This window comes from Pavona decussata, unplaced genomic scaffold (assembly GCF_977016875.1).
Source record: "Pavona decussata unplaced genomic scaffold, jaPavDecu1.1 SCAFFOLD_75, whole genome shotgun sequence".
Lineage (NCBI taxonomy): Eukaryota > Metazoa > Cnidaria > Anthozoa > Scleractinia > Agariciidae > Pavona > Pavona decussata.
In genome coordinates, this window is record NW_028145493.1 from 676,573 (window position 1) to 699,141 (window position 22,569).

Sequence of the window (22,569 nt, forward strand, 5' to 3'; positions counted from 1 at the left end):
CCGTCACTCCATTTCTTTTAAATGAGAACAGCCAGGAAGATACATGTAACATCTTCAACTGTGGTATTGGACCTTGCTTCCGGTGGACAATTACCTTTTATATATAGTTCTCTGTGAGCTCTCTTATGCGATCTCGCTTTGTTTGCAAGTAGTACTTGACTTACCAAACTCCATATCTTCAAACTGATTAAAAGAGAGCTTTGTTTCTCAGCTACCTTTCAATGCTTCAATGATTTCCACTTTCACACATCCACAAAGTCTTCCATTCTTAACATTACCTCCTCTTCAGTGTTGTTACTTGTGTATCCATATTTGTTTTCATGAACTATGTTCCCCTTGCCAGGATAACAGGACTCAGGTGCGCTATGATAAATGTCATCATCCTAATGTATAATTTTTCTAAATTTCTTTCTTCAATGTTTTCATTTTCTGCCATGCTTTAGTGTGTAACAAAATATGCGAGGCTGTAAAAGTCAGTGAGGTCTGTATGAGGGGGCTGGAAAAAAAAGCTGGACCTCTAGTATACACCTCATTAGCCAATGACTAAGGACTCTGGACCACCGAGATGCTTTTAAAACACCAACTGCTCATGACTTGAATATTGCATGAGAACTTTCCTGCCGAAAAGAATTTCTACACTAGCATTAAACAGGTATACGGTTACGCAGCACTTTGTCAGTCTATAATGGTGGAAAAAACTGACGATTAACCCTAATCTATGAGGTTGCCCACAGTCAGTAATTGAGATATGCTTGGATTAGTATAAAGTAATGAGACTAACCTGCTCTTTGGATGCACGACTGTTTGTTGTAGTTGTCCGTGTGTCAGTACTTTCTGCCAGCAAAATGAAAAACAAATACACGTCAAAAATATTTATTTGGATTTCCCGATAAATGACTAGCTGGATGTATACAGGCGCTGTGGGGGTGGGGGTGGGGGTGGGGAGAGAGGGCAAAAGTCAGGCTACATGCATGCATGAATCACTCACTTAACGAACAACACGAAGGTGATATTAAGAAATGTGTATGTTACATACGAGCGCAGAAAAACTTGGCATGAATAGAACTTAACAAAATGACCATCTCAAGGTAATCAAATAAGGTGATGAAGGATACGGTTCGGTCAAACCCCGTTATTATGGATACCACCATTAGGACCAGAAAAGGTGTTCGTGTTTCAGAGTGTCCTCATTAAGCAGGTTATTTTTAAGGAAAATGTATGGAGCGGGACTAACATGACTGTCAATCATGACTGTCTGTAATAATTAGTGTCCGTATTAAGAAGGTGTCCATTAAGTTGGGTTTCACTGTACCATAAAGAGTGCATGCTTTATGATACTTCAACAACTTACATCTTATGTCTTTCATAATAAAAAAGAAAAACAACACAAATAAGTTCATATCCTTAAACTTAATTAGTGCATCGTGACCATTTGTGGAGTAAAATGTAAAATCAATACCACACCTCAAACAGTAACACGTCAGAAATTCTAGCTGGGGTGCTGTGTGTAACTTGTATTCTTAGCAAGACATAACATGTTAGTTATCACTCGTGCTGTAAATGAAAAGATGGGATATGATGTTGAGGGATATATAAGGATAACGGATCCACGATTATCTGGTAATAGAAACAAGAGTAGGGATATGTAACTTCTGAGACAGGTATATCCTAGCTATTACTGGGTGATAAACCCCATAATAAAGGCATGCAAAGCGTGCATAACATATACTAACGTTTTCAAGGTTGCAGGTAGTTTAGTGAGGTCGTGGGGGATTTTAATACATTAGTTAATGGCAGTTAGTCAAAACTGACTTGTTTTTCGTTATGCAAGCTCCATAAGTCACGGAACTTAATTTAATTTTTGTGGACTCAACGCTTTCACTTTGCCGACTGGTTGGCTCAGTTGGTTGAGCATCGGACTACCGTGTGGGAGGTCGTGGGTTCAAACCCCAGCTGGACCAACACTCAGGGTCTTTAAATAACTGAGGAGAAAGTGCTGCCTTTGTAATGATATCTGCAAATGGTTAGATTTCCTAGTCTTCTCGGATAAGGACGATAAACCGTAGACCCCGTCTCATAGCACTTTAATGTTCATGACCCTGTGGGACGTTTAAGAACCCACACACTAATCACAAAGAATAGGGCATGTAGTTCCCGGTGTGCTGATCTTGTCTCTGTGCTATTTCGTGATTCATGGGTTAGGTGGGTTGGATAAGGTCGCTAATGGACTGACAGCAGCTGCTAGCAGCGCCTATATATGCTGATGTCCGATCTCACCCTGGCACTGAAGTAATGTACACCGCATTTGAATATGTATATAGAAAATGCAGTTTATAAATACCATAAGCATTACCATTCCACTTCATGGATGAAAGTGGAAACAACCTTTACAATTATATTTTACAGCTCCACTTCTAATTTACTTACCATGTCAGACTGCTTTGTGACAATTGGTTTTATGAAACCAGACATAACTAATCAATGATCTATGACATCAATGATAAATCGATGGGTAATCGAGGAGTTATCAGTTGATTAGTCATATAGTACTTGCCATGATCAAAGAGTAATTGATGACTAATAAAAGACAAAATATTTTGTGCCATTGATGTTATTGATTACTCATTGGAAAATTATCTATTATCCAGCAGAACTATTGCGAATTTCCCGACCTCTTGTTAAAATATTTTTGGGAAATACAGAGAAGTGCCTGTTCCACAAGTACAGAGGCAAACACAGACACTTTCCTTGCCCTTGTGTTGTAGGTGCAGACGAGCTTTTAGTTCCCAGATAGTGGTGTGATTACGTGGTGTACATGCTTCAGGTGTATTGAAAAGATGAACAAATTCTGAACTGAAAGCAATGCTTTTTTCTTTTAACAACTGCTTCCAAACCGCTATAGTCAGTTATATTTCCCATTAGCCCCTGCTGAATGCATTCGATTTTGTCGAGTTTTTCCCTCTTTGCAGCCTTAGCTGGTGTTCAAGTTTTTCCTGGTGTCCTTCGATTTCTGCAAGTTTCAAGTTTCTCGTCATAATTTTCTAACAGAAGAATGCCATCTGACGAACGTATTACTGAAGTTTTCTCGATGAACTGATGAGAATCAAGAATAAGCTCATAGAACGGCTTTATTGCTAGCTTTTTAACTTCACTTCTTGCTAGCCTAATGTCATCTCTATTAGAAGTTTTCTAATCAAACAGTTTTGGACAGTACTAACAATGCTTAAATCGTGCATGTAACGTTCAATTTGATTTCTTTTTACACTTTCATCTGATTACCCATCAATTACTCATTGATGTTACTGATTTCATGGATTAGGTATTTCTGGATAAAAAAAAGTTTGACAGATGTATTCTTTTAGTCAGTGACACAGGCATACTAGAAAACAATGCGAGTTCTCCCAACAAGAGGTGACACCATTTCCTTTTACTGGTCTCCCACTGAGCTACAGGAAACTCGTGGGAGCTAGGCTATTGAACTAGGTATGACCTAGTTGGTACGACTAATTTGTTTTCGCTCGCAATCAAACAGGACAAAGTTATTTTCTCAGTCACATGATAGAACTAATGTTTCTGTCACAACCTTGAGTAGTCTCCACAACTCTTGCCCCTGGAGTGGTAGGTCTGGTAAGGGGGTGGTGAGGACCCATATGAGCTGAAATCTGTAAAGAAAATGGACACTCAAATACCTTAACAGACATACACTGTTTTATGCTTGCTATATTTTCATGTCAATTTTGTTTCAAAGGTATATTTTGTTTTATGTATTAACTCAAAACTCTCCCACATGCTCTATAGAGATCAGTAGTCTTGTTTTATTCTCAACTTTGCAACCATTCACAGCCATACTGTTCACTCAAAGCTCTCAGCCTTGCCAACATCTCCTTGTTCTGTTAGAGCATACTGTTACTCTGTTTCTGTGAGAAAGCTGGATGGACAAACAAAGAGTCGATCTCCGAAAGTGGGGAGGTACCAAAGCCTTTCGCTAATGCATCACACTGTAGCTCAAGGCCTTGGAAGGAAACAGCACTTTCATTAGTTGTTGGAAGCACCAGCTCTCTACCAGCTCACTCCACTGAAATGAGCTGGTTTCCTTGGGTAGCTGTTAGATCCAACAGACAATTTGATTGCACCTTGCTTTAAGAAGTGCACATTTCGTAGAAACCTCCTGCTGAGCTTGAATCGTTTGGATAATCTCTATTTTCAATTTATTAGGCTTTAATCCCTCACGGAACAGACAGAAGGAAACATGCCAGGACCGTAAGGTTCTCTTATTCTACTCCACCAAAGACCAATTTGTCATCTAAGATACACGTCACCTCCAGTGACTCCTGACTTTTCTGTCCGTTAACACCGCAGGGTGTCACAAAAGAGGTTTTAGAGCTGACCTGCGCACCCAGTAGCACATGCCCAAAGCCAATACAATGTTGAAGAGCTTAGCTTGAGGGATAGTTGACGCAACAGGTCTTCCATAACTGCAAGTGGGTAATGTTCTTGTCTGTTTCAAAGCGCTTTTTAAAGGTATTGGATTAATAGTCACACTTCACCAATCCTTTTTGAGGAAGAGTAAGAAGATCTCGGTTAGTTTACTGAGTAGATCCATCTCTCTTTAGAGTGGCTCTTTGACTGAGAAGAAACCCTTATATACTGGCTTTTTAACAGAGAGAACGCCCTCTGTCTACCTCCAGGTGTAGTTTCTCGTTTGCTCACCACTTGCGTTTCTCCAGGGTCATAATTGTGCGTTTGCCTCGTTGGCAAAAAGCAAGTCCACAAAGACCCTTACGTGTTATAAGTAAACGAGAACCATTTTGACAGCCTCGTTAGTAATTCTTTGATGTTGCCGTGCTGCAAAATCTTAAAGTTTTTTGTTCTCTGCAAGCAGCACTCCAATGATGGATTGGACAGGCAGAGATTTCCCGACTGCATGGAAAGCATTCAGGCAACACTGTGAGTTCGCATTTGGAGAACCTCTTAACCAGAAAAGAGAAGAACAAAAATGCAATTACCTGATGATTTGGATTGGAGAAAAAGGTCGTGACATACACAATACGTGGGAACTCACTGCACAACAAGCGAAGAAACTCAACACGTATTTTACAAAGTACGAAGTGTGTGTGAGGCCCAAATCTAACAAAGTGTTTGCAAGGCAAAAATTCCACCAGAAGGTTCATCAAGAGGGTGAGGCATTTTAACAATTTCTCACTGATTTGAAGTTGCTAGTTAAAGATTGTGGCTATGCAGACACTGATGAAATAGTTCGAGACAGACAGGTCATTGGGTGTCATGCTACCAAAACAACAAAAGCTTTTCCATTTAAAGGGGTTCAGACCTTACTCTAGCAAAAGCAATAATTTGACATTGCTAGAACTGACGAGATGTCGAAAGCACAATTGAAAACCATGACAAGTGAGAATCTTGCATTAACAGTGTAAACCAGAAGAAACAAAAAAAAGCCACCGAAAAACAAAGTCTGGCAGAGAGAAATTCACAAGCAAACATTGTAGTAGATGTGGTTATCAACCTGATAAAGGAAAATGCCCTGCACGAGGAAAAAGATGTGCTTAGTGTCCAAAGTTAAACCATTTTGCCAGTGTTTGTCAATCTAAGACCACAGTTACGAAGGGAATACACTATGTAGAAGAGGACGAAGGTAACGATGAAGAGCTATTTGTTGGATGCATCACTTCAGGCAATGCAGTTGGTATGGGAGAGTGGTACGAAGACCTAAGAGTTGAAAGCAAAAGTATCAAGTTTCAACTAGACACTGGTGAAAAAGTCAATGTCATTTCTGACAAAGTCATACAAGACCTTGACATTCAGTGCCACTATGGAAAGACCCAGGTTAACCTTAAGACGTATTCAGGTCAACAGATTCCAACTAAAGCAGTAGTGACATTGTCTTGAGAATACAAAGGTAAAGTGTTCCATGTGAAATTCCACGTGGTTGAGATTAAAGCACTTTCAGTATTCAGTGCCCCAACGTGCAAAGAAATAGGCCTACTTGCCAGAAAACATTCACTTCAGCAACATGACATTCCAGAGCGCCCCACTGACTTGGATCGAAACATCCTTGATGAATACCCAGATTTATTTCAAGGTCTTGGGTGTCTTCCCGGATAACACACAATCAGGTTGGATCCAAGCATTCCTCCCGTAGTTCATCCTCCAAGGAAAGTACCAGTGTACTTCAAAGAAAAGATCAAAGATGAACTGGACCGTATGGAGAAAGCAGGCGCAATTGTCAGGCAGACAGAACTACTGACTGGGTAAACAGTATGGTAGCTGCTGTGAAACCTAACAAGATCGGTATTTGCATAGACCCCAGAGATTGGAACGTCAACAAGAATGAAATCGCTTACACCTCTCTGTCTGCTAAATGTATTTTGACTACAGACTACATCCTTTTATTTCTATTCCTGGTATTTCTGATACGTAGTTCTGAGATAAGCAAGGAGATCTGGGGGCTCTTTGAAAAGCAACAATTACATTATTAACATTTTATTATGTACTACACAGCAAAGAAAGAGGAGCGAAATTTTCTTTAAGACTTTCCATATGGGACTGGGTTTACACACAGCTCTTCCCAACTAAAAAAATTGTGGAGACATTTCTCCAAGCTGTGTCTTCTTCAAATTACTGACTCCCTATTTTAGAGTCGTCTAGCTTACTCTTATAAAAAATGATAGCTATCTTGCTAAATAATGGTAATATCAAATGTACCTTTTTCTTACTCTTTGGCTGTTCTGATGGCATATTATTCTGTTGAAAATAAAGTGTCAATCACTTTAAGACAACATTACTGATACAAATCTGCCAAAAAAAAATCGCATCTCGACTACTTTCTGATGTTGTTTTGAAAGTTAATTCAATCGAAATTGCTGGGCTGCCCATAATATCCATACCCCTTAATTGGAAGTTCCAGGATGTAGAGCTCAAAGGACTGAAGACGTTTGTAGCTCCCGTTTGTTAATGTATATTTTTCTTTCTTTTGTGTGTGGCAAATAAAGCAATTGAAATTCAATCTTGTAGGTTACTATGGAAACTGCAATTTGTACATGTTCATTCCTCTGAGCCAATCACAATTCAGGAATTTGTCAGCCAGTAGTACAATAAGCCAGGATTTAGAGAAACAATTAAACAAAATATTAGCGGAAAGAGACTACGTTTCAAAGACATCGTGGCTTCATTTTCAAGTAAAAAAAGAAGGTAGTACAATGTTAGGAAATAAATTAAGGCTGGTGAAATTTCAATGAGGAATTTGTAAGACACAATTCCTTCAACAAGGTTCTCTCTGGCCGGTTGAGTATGTAAATGCCAAACTCCTAATTTTAAACTTGGGGTCTTTGCTATCTCCCCGGTTCATTTGGACAAAACTGTAATGTGCTTTTAATAAAAGATGCATGAGAAAATACGTAAGGCATTACAATTAGACCTACACGGTATCATACCATTGAATAATGAGCACTCAGTAACTGATCTCCACACAACTCTCCCTCAAGTGGCTCCAGAATTTCTTGCTTATCCAGTTCAGGATCAATAGCATCTCCCTCCTACAATGACAGTATGAACATGACCACAAACAGGTCAGCGTACTTCTCACAGCATGCAACTGGCTTGTTGAAAACCAGCCAAAATAGTCTTTTTGTAACTAATATTACGGTGATATTCTGAATAACAAGCCCTGCAAAATAAGAGCGTCCCTCCACACATGCTAGCAATGGGCACCTCAATCTCAGATCAAAATACTCTTTTGATAGTGTAAAGGTTAGCAGTTCTAGGAAGATAGCTTTAGTTAATGTTCTAAGCTGGCTTTATTGACAAGCATAAACCATAAAATGCCTCTCTGGAAGCAAAGCCTCCTTGAAAATATGCCCAGAATTATATGGTAAAGGGTGTAGTGTAGTGAAAATACGAAACATACACTATCATCAAATTAAAGTAATATTAATTAGATCCGCAAAAATAACAATTTTTAAAATTATAACAATATGTTAGCTCACATCATCATCATCTTCCTCGTCTTCATCATCAGACTCTGGCTCGTTTGTAGCAGATGGATCGTCTGTAAGAGGAACATATTGCAGCCTCAACTGACTTGGAAACTAACTAGTTACGGCGTAACCAAGGAACAATTATCTGAAATTGGCACTTTCACTGATTAAAATAAGGTTTACTGAACTATCTAATCAACAACATGCCAGGATGGATTTTCCCTAGTTTCACTAGACTTAACACTTTATGTGATCTTATGTTTGCAGCCTGGTCAGTAAATTACAGATGTATATTTTTTCAGTCAAAGACAAAGTCTGGCAGTCTAGAACTGCGTGTTTTCTCCAGTAAACACACAGGCTGCAAGAGCCTTGCAAGACTATACACAATGCACTAAACACTATTGGGATGACTAGGACACCAGTTCCAAATCCGTTTGGTCACATGCCTTATTTCATGGTAGTTTTCAATTTTATCTCTGACTTTTCTGTCCATCCTGCTGACAAATAGGAATGGCAACATCGATAATGAGGCAGGATTATAAGAACAATATCTGGTTTATCGTGTTCGATGTAGCAATCTATATCTTGAAATATCACAGCAGTTTGTATCTTTCCGAATTACACACTGGATCTCGTCTTTGATCGTCCCAGTTAACTTCTCTTTCAAATCCACACTTCTTACTAAGGTTCCACTGAATAACCTCTGCAGTCATGTTGTCATAATTTACATTTAATTCTGGGAAAGAGGAGTACTCCGTAGCAATATGACTGATAACGTGTATTTCGTTGTTGTTGTTGTTATAATTATTATTATTATTATTATTATTATTATTGTTATTATTAAAGGACAACGATAACATTGACAATGATAACGTGTATTTCGTTGTTGTTGTTATATTTATTATTATTATTATTATTATTATTATTATAATTATTATTATTATTATTATTATTAAAGGACATGCAAATATTCGTCAACAACATTGAAAACATAATTTTATTTCTTAGTTTTTCTTATTTTTCTTGGTAGCCTTCCATTTAATGTTGGTTTTTATTTCTTTTTTTAAGATTTTTAACTTTGTATATATTATTTATTGATCAACGTGTTCGAAAAAGTTTTTGTATGGATATTCTTAGCATGAACTGCAGAATTATGAAGCGTTTTTCTTTTTTTTCCGATACCTTTCTGTATTTTTTTGTTTTTCTACTAATAAAGTATTATTATCATATTATTATTATTGTTGTTATTATTATTATTATTATTATTATTATTATTATTATTACTATTACTACATTACAAGATAGCCGACCAAAAGCAAAATATAATTTCATTCAATGTATTGCTCTTCAGAATGACTACCTTTTGACTCTATTGTAATCATTCTTTTGATCTGTTTGGTTGGTAACATAAATGTACTTAATAATCTGTGACAGTCAGTACGTACATGTACATGTAAAGTATAGTGTATTCTAAGGAAAAATCAATGTTAAACACTAACATAAATACAGCTATCATTTAATGATCTTAAATACAACATGGCTGGTGTGTTCAGCCTGTCAGTAAAAGCCTGAAATGGGCATGCGTCATTTAAATGAAGTCACTACATGTATAATGAGCTTAGTTGAAGTTGAGATCAGTTTGAAAATAATTCTTACTTCTGATAGGCTACAAATTAAAGAGTTATTGGAAGTTATACAGTCATGTGCAAAAAAGAAAGAATGGTTAAGAATTATATATTTCTGCCGTATGTTGCCAATCAGTGTATTTCATCATGCAGGATATGCAGGTATATTAGAAACAGGAATGTGTGAGTGACATGAAATTTTTCGACCCAAAATAAAACGTAGTAGGGTAGAACATGATAAAAAAAGACCAATAGCCCAGAACATAACCCGCAAAAAGACCCCCTGAAAAAAAAAAGAAGAAAGAAATAAAAAACAAAACAAACAAACAAACCTGATACAATTGTCTGACATAAAAAATGAAAACCCTGGCTATCGCTTGTGGTCAACCCAAAAAACTCACCACAAAATTTCTAACCCAGAAAAAGTACTAATTTCAAACTCAAAAACGTTCTTTGCACATTACCATCATTAACATACCTGAGTAGGTCCCCCGCCACCTTCTCCGGGAAATGGAGGGGTCAATAGGTTGGAAGAAGAAAATAAAAGCAAAGAGCTCAAGTGCTAAAAAAAAATGCAAGCTGGAAGGTGAACATGGCATTTATTGAGGTTGGCTGTAGTGAAATAGTTATAAATCTAGATAAAATTCAAGGTATGTGTAACCCATCCCATTATCTGTGTATTTGATTATGGTGACTTGTCTATAAATGGAAAGTCCTCTAGAAGACCAAATATTTGTAAGTTTCTTCATTTTGTCCAGATTATACTGGAAGTTTTTTTCATAAAGTGCTTGATCGTATGTGAAAAACACCTCTAAAGCTTCAATGGGTTCACTTGGCCAATTTATACCAAGTGGTTTCTCTTCATTGCTATTGAGAGACCCAATCCACAATACGTCTGTATCTGAACTGTTGACCTCCTGTTGACCTCCGCTGGTTTTTTTAAAATAAATTCAGTTGTTCAAATAAAGCGCAAACTGAGTAGTAGTAGTATCGTCTGCATGTTGAAGAAGCTTCGTCTAATTTTTGCCTGTTTTAAATCCATCAATTTCAGGATTTTTGCTAATTGAAATTGCCAAGGCTTTGATGGTTAAAAGAAAGAGGTAGGGAGAAAGGGGTCTCCCTGCCTGACGCCCTGTTCTTAAGTAAAATAATCTGATCCAATAAAATTATTGTTGGAAAACAAACGTATCAAGAGAGAGTTGATCACGCAAAGAGTTGTGTTGCAAATAAAAAAAAAAAAAAAGGTATTACCATTGACAATAGACTTTCTTGGTCTAACCACATAAATGAGGTATGTAAAAAGGTATCCTCAGCAATAGGTGCCCTGAGGCATATTAGGTCCTTCATCTCTCAATCTGCCGCGATCCAGCCACATCTCGACTACTGTAGCCCGGTTTGGGATGGCTTAAGTAGCCAGTTGAGTGAAAAACTACAAAATCGTGCACCTAGAGTGATTTTGAGGGCCAATTGCGAAACAAGCTCCAGCATTCTCCTAGAAACGCTAAATTAGGACACTGCTAATAAGACGAAAAAAGCAAAAAGCACTGATGATGTTTAAGTCTCTTAACAAACTAGCCTCAGTGTACTTGCAGGCCCTTTTCAACGAAAGAAATGACTATAACTTACAAAATTCGTTTGGTAAATTGGCATCGACCAAGCTGCACACTATGTAAAACGTAGCTTCAGTTTCAGTGGCACCCTGCTGTGGAACTCATTACCAGAAAATATAACAATTTAATCAATTTGGCAATTCAAGTAGGAATCCAGCAAATATTTGATTCATAAGCTTCTCACTTGGCAATCTTGAATAGTTTTTATCTTTTCCATGATTTGAAACTATTTTGTTAAATTACTGAAGATTTTTTACAAAGTATGTATGTATGTATGTATGTATGTATGTATGTATGTATGTATGTATGTATGTATGTATGTATGTATGTATGTATGTATGTATGTATGTATGTATGTATGTATGTATGTATGTATGGTGGTAAGCCGTTATCTATTACACGGCTCTGAATGTTTTGATAGGACGTTTTGACCAAATTAAGTCAGGCCAAAAAGTGGCATGTCACTCTGGACCAAGTAACTAGTGGTCCACGCACTAAAGGTGAAGATGCAGAATCACTGGAAGGATTTTCCATCTTATTTTCAACTTGTCACACACTCTTAGATCCGTTGGTTACTCTAGAAAGATTGAAAGTCCAGATAACACGCAGAAGATTGTTGACAGACTCCCACCCAGATTGCAAGCTAAATGGTGTGAAAACGCTGACTGGATCCTGAATGTGGAACAGAGAAATCTGTATTGACGACATTGCAGATTTTGTCAAGCAGAAGTTGCAATCCTTCGGCAAGTTACCCTGCATGGAAAAAGAAGCCTCCGTTAACAAAGAGAAGAGGTTGAAGCCCAGAAATGACAAGCCTGGTGCAAAGAAACTAAGTCTCACTACCATGTCTGAAAAGAATTCTGAAAGTCAAGTATACACCCCGTATCTTCATCATCCGGCAGTAGGTTCGCTTCAGTTGAAACCGCCAAAGATTGTCTCTTCTGTTGTGCTGCCCATCATTTGTCCGATTGTTCTGATCTCAGGAAGGCATCCAAACAAGATCATGTTGATTTCATCATGAAAAAAAAAAAAGAGACTATGCTTCGCCTGCTTAAGAGATGGTCACCAATCCAGAGGATGTCAAAAGAAGAAACCTTGTTACCACTGCGGTGGACCACGTCACAGTTAAACATGTAGAGCAATTTGGCACGAGTCCAAATCTGAAACTCCTATTGAAGCACCTGTTGGAAGAAGTGAGACTCGATCTCAGGATAGCACAAGTCAATGCAACTCCGAGGACAGAACCACCCCGCACTTCTGTGGGCTGACGTCCCTGGAGCAGGGTTTGAAATTAGTGCTTGCCCACTTGCCACTGCCAGTGTCAAACACATCGGGCGAGTGGAAATCACAGCTTTCTCGTCCAGTTTGGTGAGTGAATTTTCATCTTCATGAAAATAAAACTGTAACTGAAAGTTTTTGACAAAATCTAATCTAAATGTTAGTATTTTTTCACATTCTTAAAACTGTAGAAATCTGGCACATAGAAATAGCTTCTAGTCAAGTAATAACTACATGAAGTACCCACTAGTAGTCATGATACTGCTGTTCATAAACAGACCACGCCGCTGAGAACAAAATCTGATGGCGATAGAAATGGGCTGAATTATGAATTGGCAACTGTTTAGTGCAGGGCGACTCCCCTGGTGTAGTAATTTCCCTCCTGTGTTTTCGATTTGAAAATGTGGAGATATTTTCCCAGAGTATCTAAAACACACAACAAAATGGTTATGAAAGAAACTCCTCACAAGGCAGATGCCAGAGGTTACGAGAAAACGAGATCGAGAAGAAGAGGAAGACGAGGAGGAAGTTGACTTCACTGCCAGAATGATGACGGTGTTGGAGATGACGACGAGGGTGGTGTTAGCTATGAATCAGACACTGAGATGTTGAAGATATGATTCTGGAAAAACTAAATTACCAGTGACCAAATAGTAAGCTAAAACAGTGCTTACAATAAACTTAAACACCAAGAAAAAACTATCACCAACCACAGCAAAGTTGTTTCCTGTACTTTATTTGATTTTTTTTTTGGGGGGGGAGGGAGTATTTGGCGAGTGAAAACGTATCCGGGGAAGTGCAATCTGAACGTCACTCACCCAGAGGGCGAGTGCCGAGAAATTTAAGTCTCCAACCCTGCTGGAGGGTGCCATAACAGGCTTGTCTATTTTTCCGGTGAGGATAAAAGTCAAAGCAAGTCCTTGTGCCACTGTGAGGTATGTGCTCTTGGATAACGGCTCTAATTCTACCTTCTGCTTGTTGAGCCTTCTGGAATGTCTAGGAATAGGTCGCAAGAAAACCAGACTCAAATTGTCTACCATGGGAAGAAGTGAAGAAGTAGACAGCTTCATTGACTTGGATGAGAATGTTGTCATTCCTCTGCATGAGACGCTAGCCAGACCAGTTATGCCAGTTGCAAAAGATGAAATCCCTAACAAGAAGATGTAGAATGGTGGCCACAATTTATGAGGATGTGTCCAGGTTATAGAATTAGACTCCCAAGAGGAACTGTTGATCGGCACCAGTGTTCCTGAAGCACTTCAGTCAGAGAAGTCATCCCTGCTGCTGATGGAGTTCCATACGCGACAAGAGTGGACCTTGGCTGGGTTATTAACGGCCCCACCGGATGAAAGTTGAAGTTTGTCTCTTCATGTTTCTTTGTAAAGTCCATGGAAGCTCATCCTATATGTTTTGCCTGTGCTGACTTTGCTGATACATCCCTCAGTGATGACGTTGGCTTACACAGAGAGGATTTGAAATTCATGAACATCGTTCAACATTCAGCCATGCAGTGCAAAGATGGTCATTATCAGATTTCGCTTCCTTTGAAGAATCTGTCCCTGAAGATGCTGGAGTATAGAGTTCAGGCAGAATGTAGAGTTCTTCATTTGAAACGCAAGCTCTTGAGGAATGAAAAGTTTCGAGAAGATTATGTTAACTCTCTTGAAGGTGTGATTAAAGAAAGCTTTGCCCAGGTCCCCCTTGCTGGCCTTAGAAGAGCGGACTGCAAGGTTTGGTATATACCGCACCACTGCGTATACCATCACAGGAAGCCGGAGAAATTAAGGGTCGTTTTTGATTGCTCTGTTCAGTTCCGTGGACATTCCATTAACAATGAGCTTTTTCAAGGACCAGACTTGACCACTAACCTTGTAGGGGTGCTGATTTGTTTCCGCCAGAATCAAGTTGCTGTGATGGGAGACATTCAAGCAACGGTTCATCAAGTATGTGTCCCAATAGCTGACCACGATCTTCTCCGTTTCCTGTGGTGACCCTCGGGTGGTTTAAATCAAGATTTAGAAGAATACAGAATGACTATACATTTATTTTGTGCTATCTTGTCTCCAAGTTGTGAGAACTTTGCGATTCGCAAAGACACTGAAGATCTCAATCATGAATTTCCCTCTGATGTTGTTAATACCGTCTTGAGATATTTCTATGTTGACGACTGCCTTAAATCTTTACCGTCAAGTAGTGCAGCAGTTAAGCACGTGGATGACTTATGAAGGCTTATGTCAAGACGAGGCTTCTGTTTGACGAAATGGGTCAGTAATGACTACAAAGTTTTAGAGTCAATTCCAATTCACGACAGAGCCAAAGATGTCAAAGAGTTGTACCTTACCGAGAGAGCCTTGGGCGTATCATGGTGCATAGAAAATGAGAAGTTTAGCTTCAAGAACAACGTGAAGGAGCAACTATGTACTAGGCGTAGGATACTATCTATCGTCAGTTCGAGATATGATCTGTTAGGAATGGTTGTACCTTTCACCTTACCCGCCAAACTACTTGTCCAAGGTTTGTGTAGAAAGGGCCTTGCTTGGGACAATGAGATTCCTGACAACTACTCGGCCTAATGGCATTCCTGGCTGCATGGATTACCAAAGCTTACTGAATTCTCAGTCCACAGACGTGTCAAGCCCCCTGACTTTGGAAGAATTACTAGCAGCCCAATTCATCAGTTCAATGACACCTCTCAGTCTGCGATGGCGCAGTTTCTTATCTTGCCTTTTGAACTCAGATGGCCAGATTCATTGTTCTTTTTTCATCTGGAAATCTTCCCTTACTCCTCTGAAACAGACTACCATTTCCAGATTTGAGTTAGCAGCTGCTACAGTATCAATTCGCTTGAAAAAAAGCCGCAGAAAGAATTGGAAATACACATTGACACAATAAGTCTCTGGACGGATAGTATGACTGTGATATGCTACATCGAGAACCAATCGAAGCATTTCCATACTTATGTCGTCAACCGTGTTGCCGTTATCAGAGAAGATTCCAGTCCTTTACAGTGGAGGTGCATAGATACCAAGTCTAAACCTGGTGACAACATGTCTAGAGGAGTCACTGCAGAGTCTTTTCCTCAGGATGACCGTTGGATAAAGGGGCCAGCCTTCCTCTCAAGACCAGAGTCCGAATAGATGGCACATTCCCAAAATACAAAGTTAAATGCAAGCCGTCTTCCTTTGCAGTCCAAGTCAGTCAGTTCAGACTGCTTAAGTTTATCGCCGTGTCTTTGCCGCCAAAGAAGATTTCTAATGAAAAAAAGGTAACTCCCACCGTTTTCCCAGAAAGTCCACATGCGAATTGCTCACACCTCCAGAGTTGGAAACAAGAGATAATAAAGTTCAGCCAGAAAATCGCTTTTGCTGAAGAAATAGAAGCCTAAAAGAAAGGAAAATTTGTCAAGAAATTAGGTGTGCTTATTAAGTTAGATCCAATAATGGTCCAGGGCCTCCTCGTTGTTGGTGGGCGACTGAGAATAGCCACCCTGTCTGATGATTTGAAGCATTAGATCATTATCCCAAGGGATCTCACCTCGCTCATCTCCTCGTTTTCCATTTTCACAAGAAAAACGGTCATTCCGGTAGAGAGTACCTCTTAGCCCTATTGCGTGAAAGAATCTGGTTAATCCACGCCAATTCCATTGTAAGAAGTGTACCATTTTCCTGCCTTGCTTGCAAGAGGCGTCATGCCCTCCTGGTCAACAAAAGATGGCAGAACTACCACCTGCAGGAGTCACCTCGGACCAGCCTCCCTTCACTTGCCTAGGAGTACACTATTTTGGCCTGTTTCGTGTACGCCGAAAGAGGAGCCAAGTTAAATGCTTTGGGAGTGATTTTTACCAACTTAGCCCTACGAGCTGTTCGCTTGGAAATATCCTACTCATTGGACACTGATTATTTTATTCTTGCTCTGAGGTGTTTTCTTGCCCAAAGAGGTCAAGTGAAAGAAAGAAATTAGCTCTGATAATGGTACAAACTTCGTTGGAGGCGAAAAGGAGCTCCATGTTATGATCGAAAGCTGGAACCAGGTTGCGATCCAACAATGTGTTCTTCAGAAAGGAATTACATGAATCTTCAATCCGCCATCAGCTTCCCATCATGGTGGCGTGTGGGAAAGGCTAATTTGATCAACCTGACAGATTGTTGTTGGCTTAGTGAAAGAGCAGAACCTCAACGATGAAAGCCTCCAGACCCTGATGTATGAAGCAGAATGTATCATGAATGGAAGACCTTTAATGACAGTCTCAAATGATCCAAAAGATTTGGAACTTCTAAAACTAAATCATTTGCTTCTTCTTTGTCAAGACACACCTCTTCCTCCTGGTATTTTTGAGAAGAAGATGGTAACAGGTACAATATTTTGCAGATGTTTTCTGGAAACGTTGGAAAAAAGAAAATTTGCCTCTGCTACAACAACGACAGAAGTGGCTTAAACCTAAGAGGAATGTTGCAATTGGGGATACCGTTATCGTCGTTGATGAATCTTCACCCAATAAATATGTGGCCGTTTGGTCGTATCACAGAAGTTTTTCCCGACAAGCAACGTTTGGTCTGTCGAGTAAAAGTTCGAACAAAGACTTGAACTTTAGAGCGACCCATCACCAAGTTATGCCTTTTGGAATCATGTGAACATTTAGAAGGAACACCTTAATTGATTGGGAAGTCAGGTCTTTTTCAAATCAACCACATGAAATGACATTTTCCTAACTGACTTTTTTCCCCAGTCAAAGAAATTTAAAGAGACATTTTATTCTTAACTGACAGTTAATTCAATTATTTCTATGCGCTTTATAATGTTTCCTATATAAGCAAATGCAAAGTTTTCGAATTTGAATTTAGGGGCCAGAATGTAGGCGTGAAAATTTAGATTTCGTACTCGCTAGTTTTGTCTTGCATAATGCTATATATATAGGTTACTTGTTAGTTATGTTTGTTCTGCCTATATTGCGTTAGCTGTTGAAAGTTCAAGTTCAAATTTAGTTCAGTTAAGTTTTAAGTCAAGCTTCAAGTCAAGTTCCAAGTTGTTAGCACTTTTCATTAAGTCTTGTCATCAGGGCCGTACATAGTGCAGGGGCAGCTGCCCCCACCAGGAAAACTTAATTCTTTTCCTAACTTAGTGTTTGAGTTTGCTGAGCTTTTTCTTGTAGCTATATTGGTTTGAAATTACAAGAAAATCGATTAATTGACTGTAAAAAACATTCCTTCAACGTGAATTCCAAATAATTGTTTTGGAAAATCTTTCGAGGCAAAAGCCAGTTCGAGTTTTCTTATGAAAATAATGATTTTGTAATTCGGGCCGCCTGTAGTTTAGAATTTGGTGTGTAAATAAAGACTGACAAGCCTATCCTACTCCCTGGAGCGGATTTTAGCCTTTTAATTTTTAAATCTAGCGTACACGACTGTGATTCTTCAGAGCTAAACTGGTTTGTAAAGCCTGTGCTACCCCCAAGTATTTGTAGCGGGTTTGGAGGATTTGATAGAGCCTTGGATTTAACCATCGTATGTTCAACATCACAGGTCCTTTGTGCCTAATGAGTTTTGATCTTCCTCTTCAGATGAATTCTCTTTATTTTGAATATGACCACTTATTCTGTGTGTTCAACGACAGTGTTTTTATGCCTCATAGGGGGGTGTCTAGAAACGTAAGACCTAAGACCTAAGACCTAAGACCTGGAAACCTAAGAGCCGGAAACCTAAGACCTGGAAACCTAAGACCCGGAAACCTAAGACCCTTGTTTTAAACCTTTTTCTTTTTAATTAAAGAAACAATGATAAAATTATTATACTTCAACTTTCCACACATGGATTACTGCTTTTCTGAATGCCGGGTTCTAAAATTTCAACAGTCCCATTTTGTTTCAGGTTTCCTCCATAGTTACAGTCAATTAACGTCAAGCGTGACCAGTATTTCCGAGAATGAAATGAACATGTTCAAGATTATATGCAAATGCCGGACATTACAAAGAGCAATTCTAATGTTCATTTCATTCTCGGAAATACTGGTCACGCGTGACGTGGATAGACTGTATAAACAGAAAAAAAATATATTCAAGATACTTGGGAAACAATTGTTATCCCCTCCTTGTGGCAAAACTGTGAAAATGGAAGCACCGGTAATCCTGTGCAGTTGACCTCCTTCTGTTTTGAAGGAGGGATCGTAGGGATTCGAAACGCCATACCAAGAAAACTGTACGGCACAGCGCTAGCGAAACACGAGCTTCTGAGTTAGCCGTACTGAAAAAAAAAAAAATCTAACATGATGGAATGTTAAAAGTTGCCCGCAGAAACGTCAACGGCCGTGGGAAAGGAAAATACCTTAACCACATGCCGCTTTCAGTACGATTAAGAAACTATTTGCGGTTCCATCGGATGTTTTCCCTTTAATTCAAAAGTCACTGATTGCAGAAGCAACTTTGAAAGAAAAGGATAAAATGTGGATCACTGACTCATATATAGCTAGAAAAATTGATTGGACTAGTCTGTTTGCCTGACTGGATTGTCGCCACCTGAAAAAAAAAATAATCAACACTGTTACCCGAACAAAGAAAACTATATGATTTTTTAAACAACCTTATTTTAAATAATAATAATAGTAGTAATAATAATAATAATAACAACAACAACAACAACAATAATAATAATAATAATAATAATAATAATAATAATTAATAATAATAATAATAATAACATCACTACGTGTACAGCTTGTGGTATATTCATTATCACATGTCTTGCTTGCCAGTAAGTCTGCCAAGTTTGCAAGTTTTCAATTGCAGTAAAATTGACAAAAAAAAAACTGTATCCCACATAGCTTGGAAATTAATATTGGTAAAGTTTCACCTTCCCTCTGTAGGTAAAATTGTCAACTTTTGCTTTATTGCCTTAAAACCATGTCAAAATAAAAATATAACTTCAATAACTTTTGTTCAGTGGATTAATTTCCATTTTATATTCAACCTCTTTTAGAGGCGATGGGTTGCATGTTATTATACCGACCACCTACGATTGTTACCCACACCCATCGGCCACTTACAATTTATTTATAATCCATTTCCCAATTCTTTTAAGAGATACTGTTTCAAGAGATCTTCTCTGAAGCGATGTGTTTTTTTAAATACAAACTTTTACACTTAATTGTTTATTCTTCCGATGATCTTAGTAGAATTTTCGAACCTCTGAATATTTTTCTTCTTGTCAACTGGCTGATCCTATGTAGCAGTCATTATCTCCAAGCGAGCGCAAAAAGCGAACGAAAGCTTTCAGGGAAATGGGGCAACAACAACTGAAAATGCAGAAAGGTGGCCGGGAGGGGAGTCAACAAGGGAAGGAAACGAATCCCTTCCCACTCACTGCTCCCTCTCTCTTACTCCTCCTCTCCTAATCTTACAAACGGGTCACCTTTCCTGGATTTAGTTTGCAAGGGAAAGTGCCTACTCTTGAACCTCACTACTTCCCGGGAGCCCTATACTCGCTCACAGCCCACCCGGAACCCTGCTTACTGATTACTAGTTTCCAATCTTTGCGAAAACAAAATGGCGACAACCTCAAAAAAGCTGGATCGTAGAAGTTTTTCCCCTTAAAACCCTTCAGAAAAGCAGTTATCCAGGTATGGGAAGTTGAAGAATGGTTATTATTTTTTAATTCATAAAGGGATTTATATAATAACCTATTATACTCAGGTCTTAGGTTTCTGGGTCTTAGGTTTCCAGGTCTTAGGTTTCCGGGTCTTAGGTTTCCAGGTCTTAGGTTTCCGGGTCTTAGGTTTCCAGGTCTTAGGTTTTCCAGGTCTTAGGTTTTCCAGGTCTTAGGTTTCCAGGTCTTAGGTTTTCCAGGTCTTAGGTTTCCAGGTCTTAGGTTTCTGGGTCTTAGGTTTCTGGGTTTTAGGTTTCCAGGTCTTAGGTTTCCGGGTTATAGGTCTTAGGTCTTAGGTTTCTAGACACCCTCTCGTAGGGCATTTCAGCTGGGTTTGGTTTGGCTCGTTTAACTTTGTGATAGTTCTAACTGCCTTTCTTGTCGAGATTTGTGTAATGTTAGGACAGGAATTAATCATTGCTTGTATCAATCGTGCAATGAGCTTTCTGTAGTTTTGTAACGCCGGGCCCGGCTATTAGTTTTTGTCACAAGGTGTTGTGTTCCTTGCCACGGCTATTTGTCTTTTGGTTGTCTAGTAATAGAGACGTGTCACAGTAACAAAAGGCTTGAATTGTACATAAATTGCGACTGTGTTTTTGCAAATGCTTCGCTCCGCTGTTATAGTGCGTTTGAATTGTGGGAGCTTAGTGATTTTCTCCCTTTGATTACAGCAGTGCAACGACTGCCATTAAATGAGAAGCAATGGTTGGTTCAAGCTAAACAAGGTGTTTATGCCACAAAAAGTCATGACACTCAAGACAAAAGCATCAGTGTGGTTTTTTTTTCTTAAAAGGACTTAGAGGCAGCTTTCCGTTTAGCGGTGAAAACAAAACGTCCAATTTTTAAAAACCCTGTCTGTATACGGGACACCCCTGTCAGGGTTGTGCAGAGTTTGCCCCGGCAGACAAAAAATCCTAGGTACGGCCCTGGTCATCACATTTGTCTTGTAAGTATTCACTGTTTATTTCGCTTTGTTGTCTTCTATTGGCTTTGTCATTTTCATTGTTAATTTATTTATCTCTGTTATTTTGTGTTATTTTCAGTTATCTTACTTACCTTTGTCAATAAATTTTTGTACGCGTATGGAGTGTGAGTAAATGCGTTTGAGACGACAATGGCCATCCCTCATCTCAAATCCACCACGAATTCCAGAATTCTACACCCTTACAAAGATTCACAAACTCAACTCAGTTAGGAGACCAATCATATCAGGTTGCGAAAGGCCTACAGAACGAATCTCAGCGTGTTGATAGCCTCCTCCAACCTATTGCTACGGCTCAGCAATCGCATTTAAAAGTTACAACAGATTTCATCAATTTCATAGAAAACACCAAGGTCAAAGAAAATATTACACTAGTCTCAATGGACGTGAAAGCCCATACACAAACATCCCACAGGAGGAAGGAATATCCACTGTACACAAAGCGTATGAAGGTTTCTATGGAAATGATCCTCCAATACCAAGCCAATATCTCAGAGAAATGGTCAAACCTATCCTAAAGGAGAATTCTTTCCGATTCAATGGAAAAACAATCTCCAAACACACGGAACCACAATGGGTACAAAAATGGCAGACGCATTTGCCAATATTTTCATGGCCGCAATTGCGACAAAAATTATCGGCCAAAGTATAAATAAACCACTAGTCTGGAAAGATATATCAAGGACATATTGTCATTGTGGAGAAATCGGCTTGTTCATTGAACTAGCTAATAATTACCACCTGACCATAACATTCACTGCTGAAATCTCTGAGACAGAAATCACTTTCCTGGATATATATATCGGGTATATATATATAGGGTAACAGACTTAAGAGAGAAAAAATCCTTCATGTGCGAACATATTTCAAACCGACAGAGACAGATTCCTCTACTTGCCACCCTCCAGCGGTCAAGAAAGGATTTATCAACGGCAAAGCCCTAAGACTACTTATAGCGAATTCATCCAAAACAACATTTAAAGAGAACATAAGCAATTTTAAACTAAGATTGCATGTAAGAGGTTATCCAGATAACCTAATAGATAAGACCCTCTGAGACGTCAACCATCACAAAAAAATGTTGGCCTTATAAGAGAAGCCAAATTTGCACATTAACCGAATACTACCATTAGTGACAGAGTATCGCCGAGCTGTGCCTATCTTAAAAACATCATAATGAACAAGTGCCATCTTATAGAAAATCAACCATTGGTAAGGGAAATATTAAAAGAAACCCCAATGATTTCATATAGAAAGGGAAAGTCATTAAAAGACACACTCGTGAGAGCTAAACTGTCAAGGACAAAGAAACAAAATCTCAACCAATAGGAGTCATGTTTGACCTGTTTACATCACATACAATCTACATAACTGTGATGGTCCTTCCCTTATTTATTCGTACTTTCGCCTGCAGTTTAAATATATGTATTTCATACATTTTACATCCAT

The 22,569-nt window shown here is 38.9% G+C and overlaps 1 protein-coding gene across 1 annotated transcript in view; it reads right to left on the reverse strand.

Moving 5' to 3' along the window:
* The window catches only part of LOC146476678 (lisH domain-containing protein ARMC9-like), a 115,637-nt gene that overhangs the window by 19,965 nt on the left and 73,103 nt on the right, over positions 1-22,569 (reverse strand). Inside the window, exons 17-21 of the mRNA XM_085114260.1 lie at positions 8,001-8,062; positions 7,449-7,550; positions 6,721-6,759; positions 3,584-3,662; positions 782-834 (exon numbers count right to left, since the gene is read on the reverse strand). Coding sequence (XP_084970386.1) covers positions 782-834; positions 3,584-3,662; positions 6,721-6,759; positions 7,449-7,550; positions 8,001-8,062 — 335 coding nt within the window. The remainder of the gene's footprint in view (positions 1-781; positions 835-3,583; positions 3,663-6,720; positions 6,760-7,448; positions 7,551-8,000; positions 8,063-22,569) is intronic.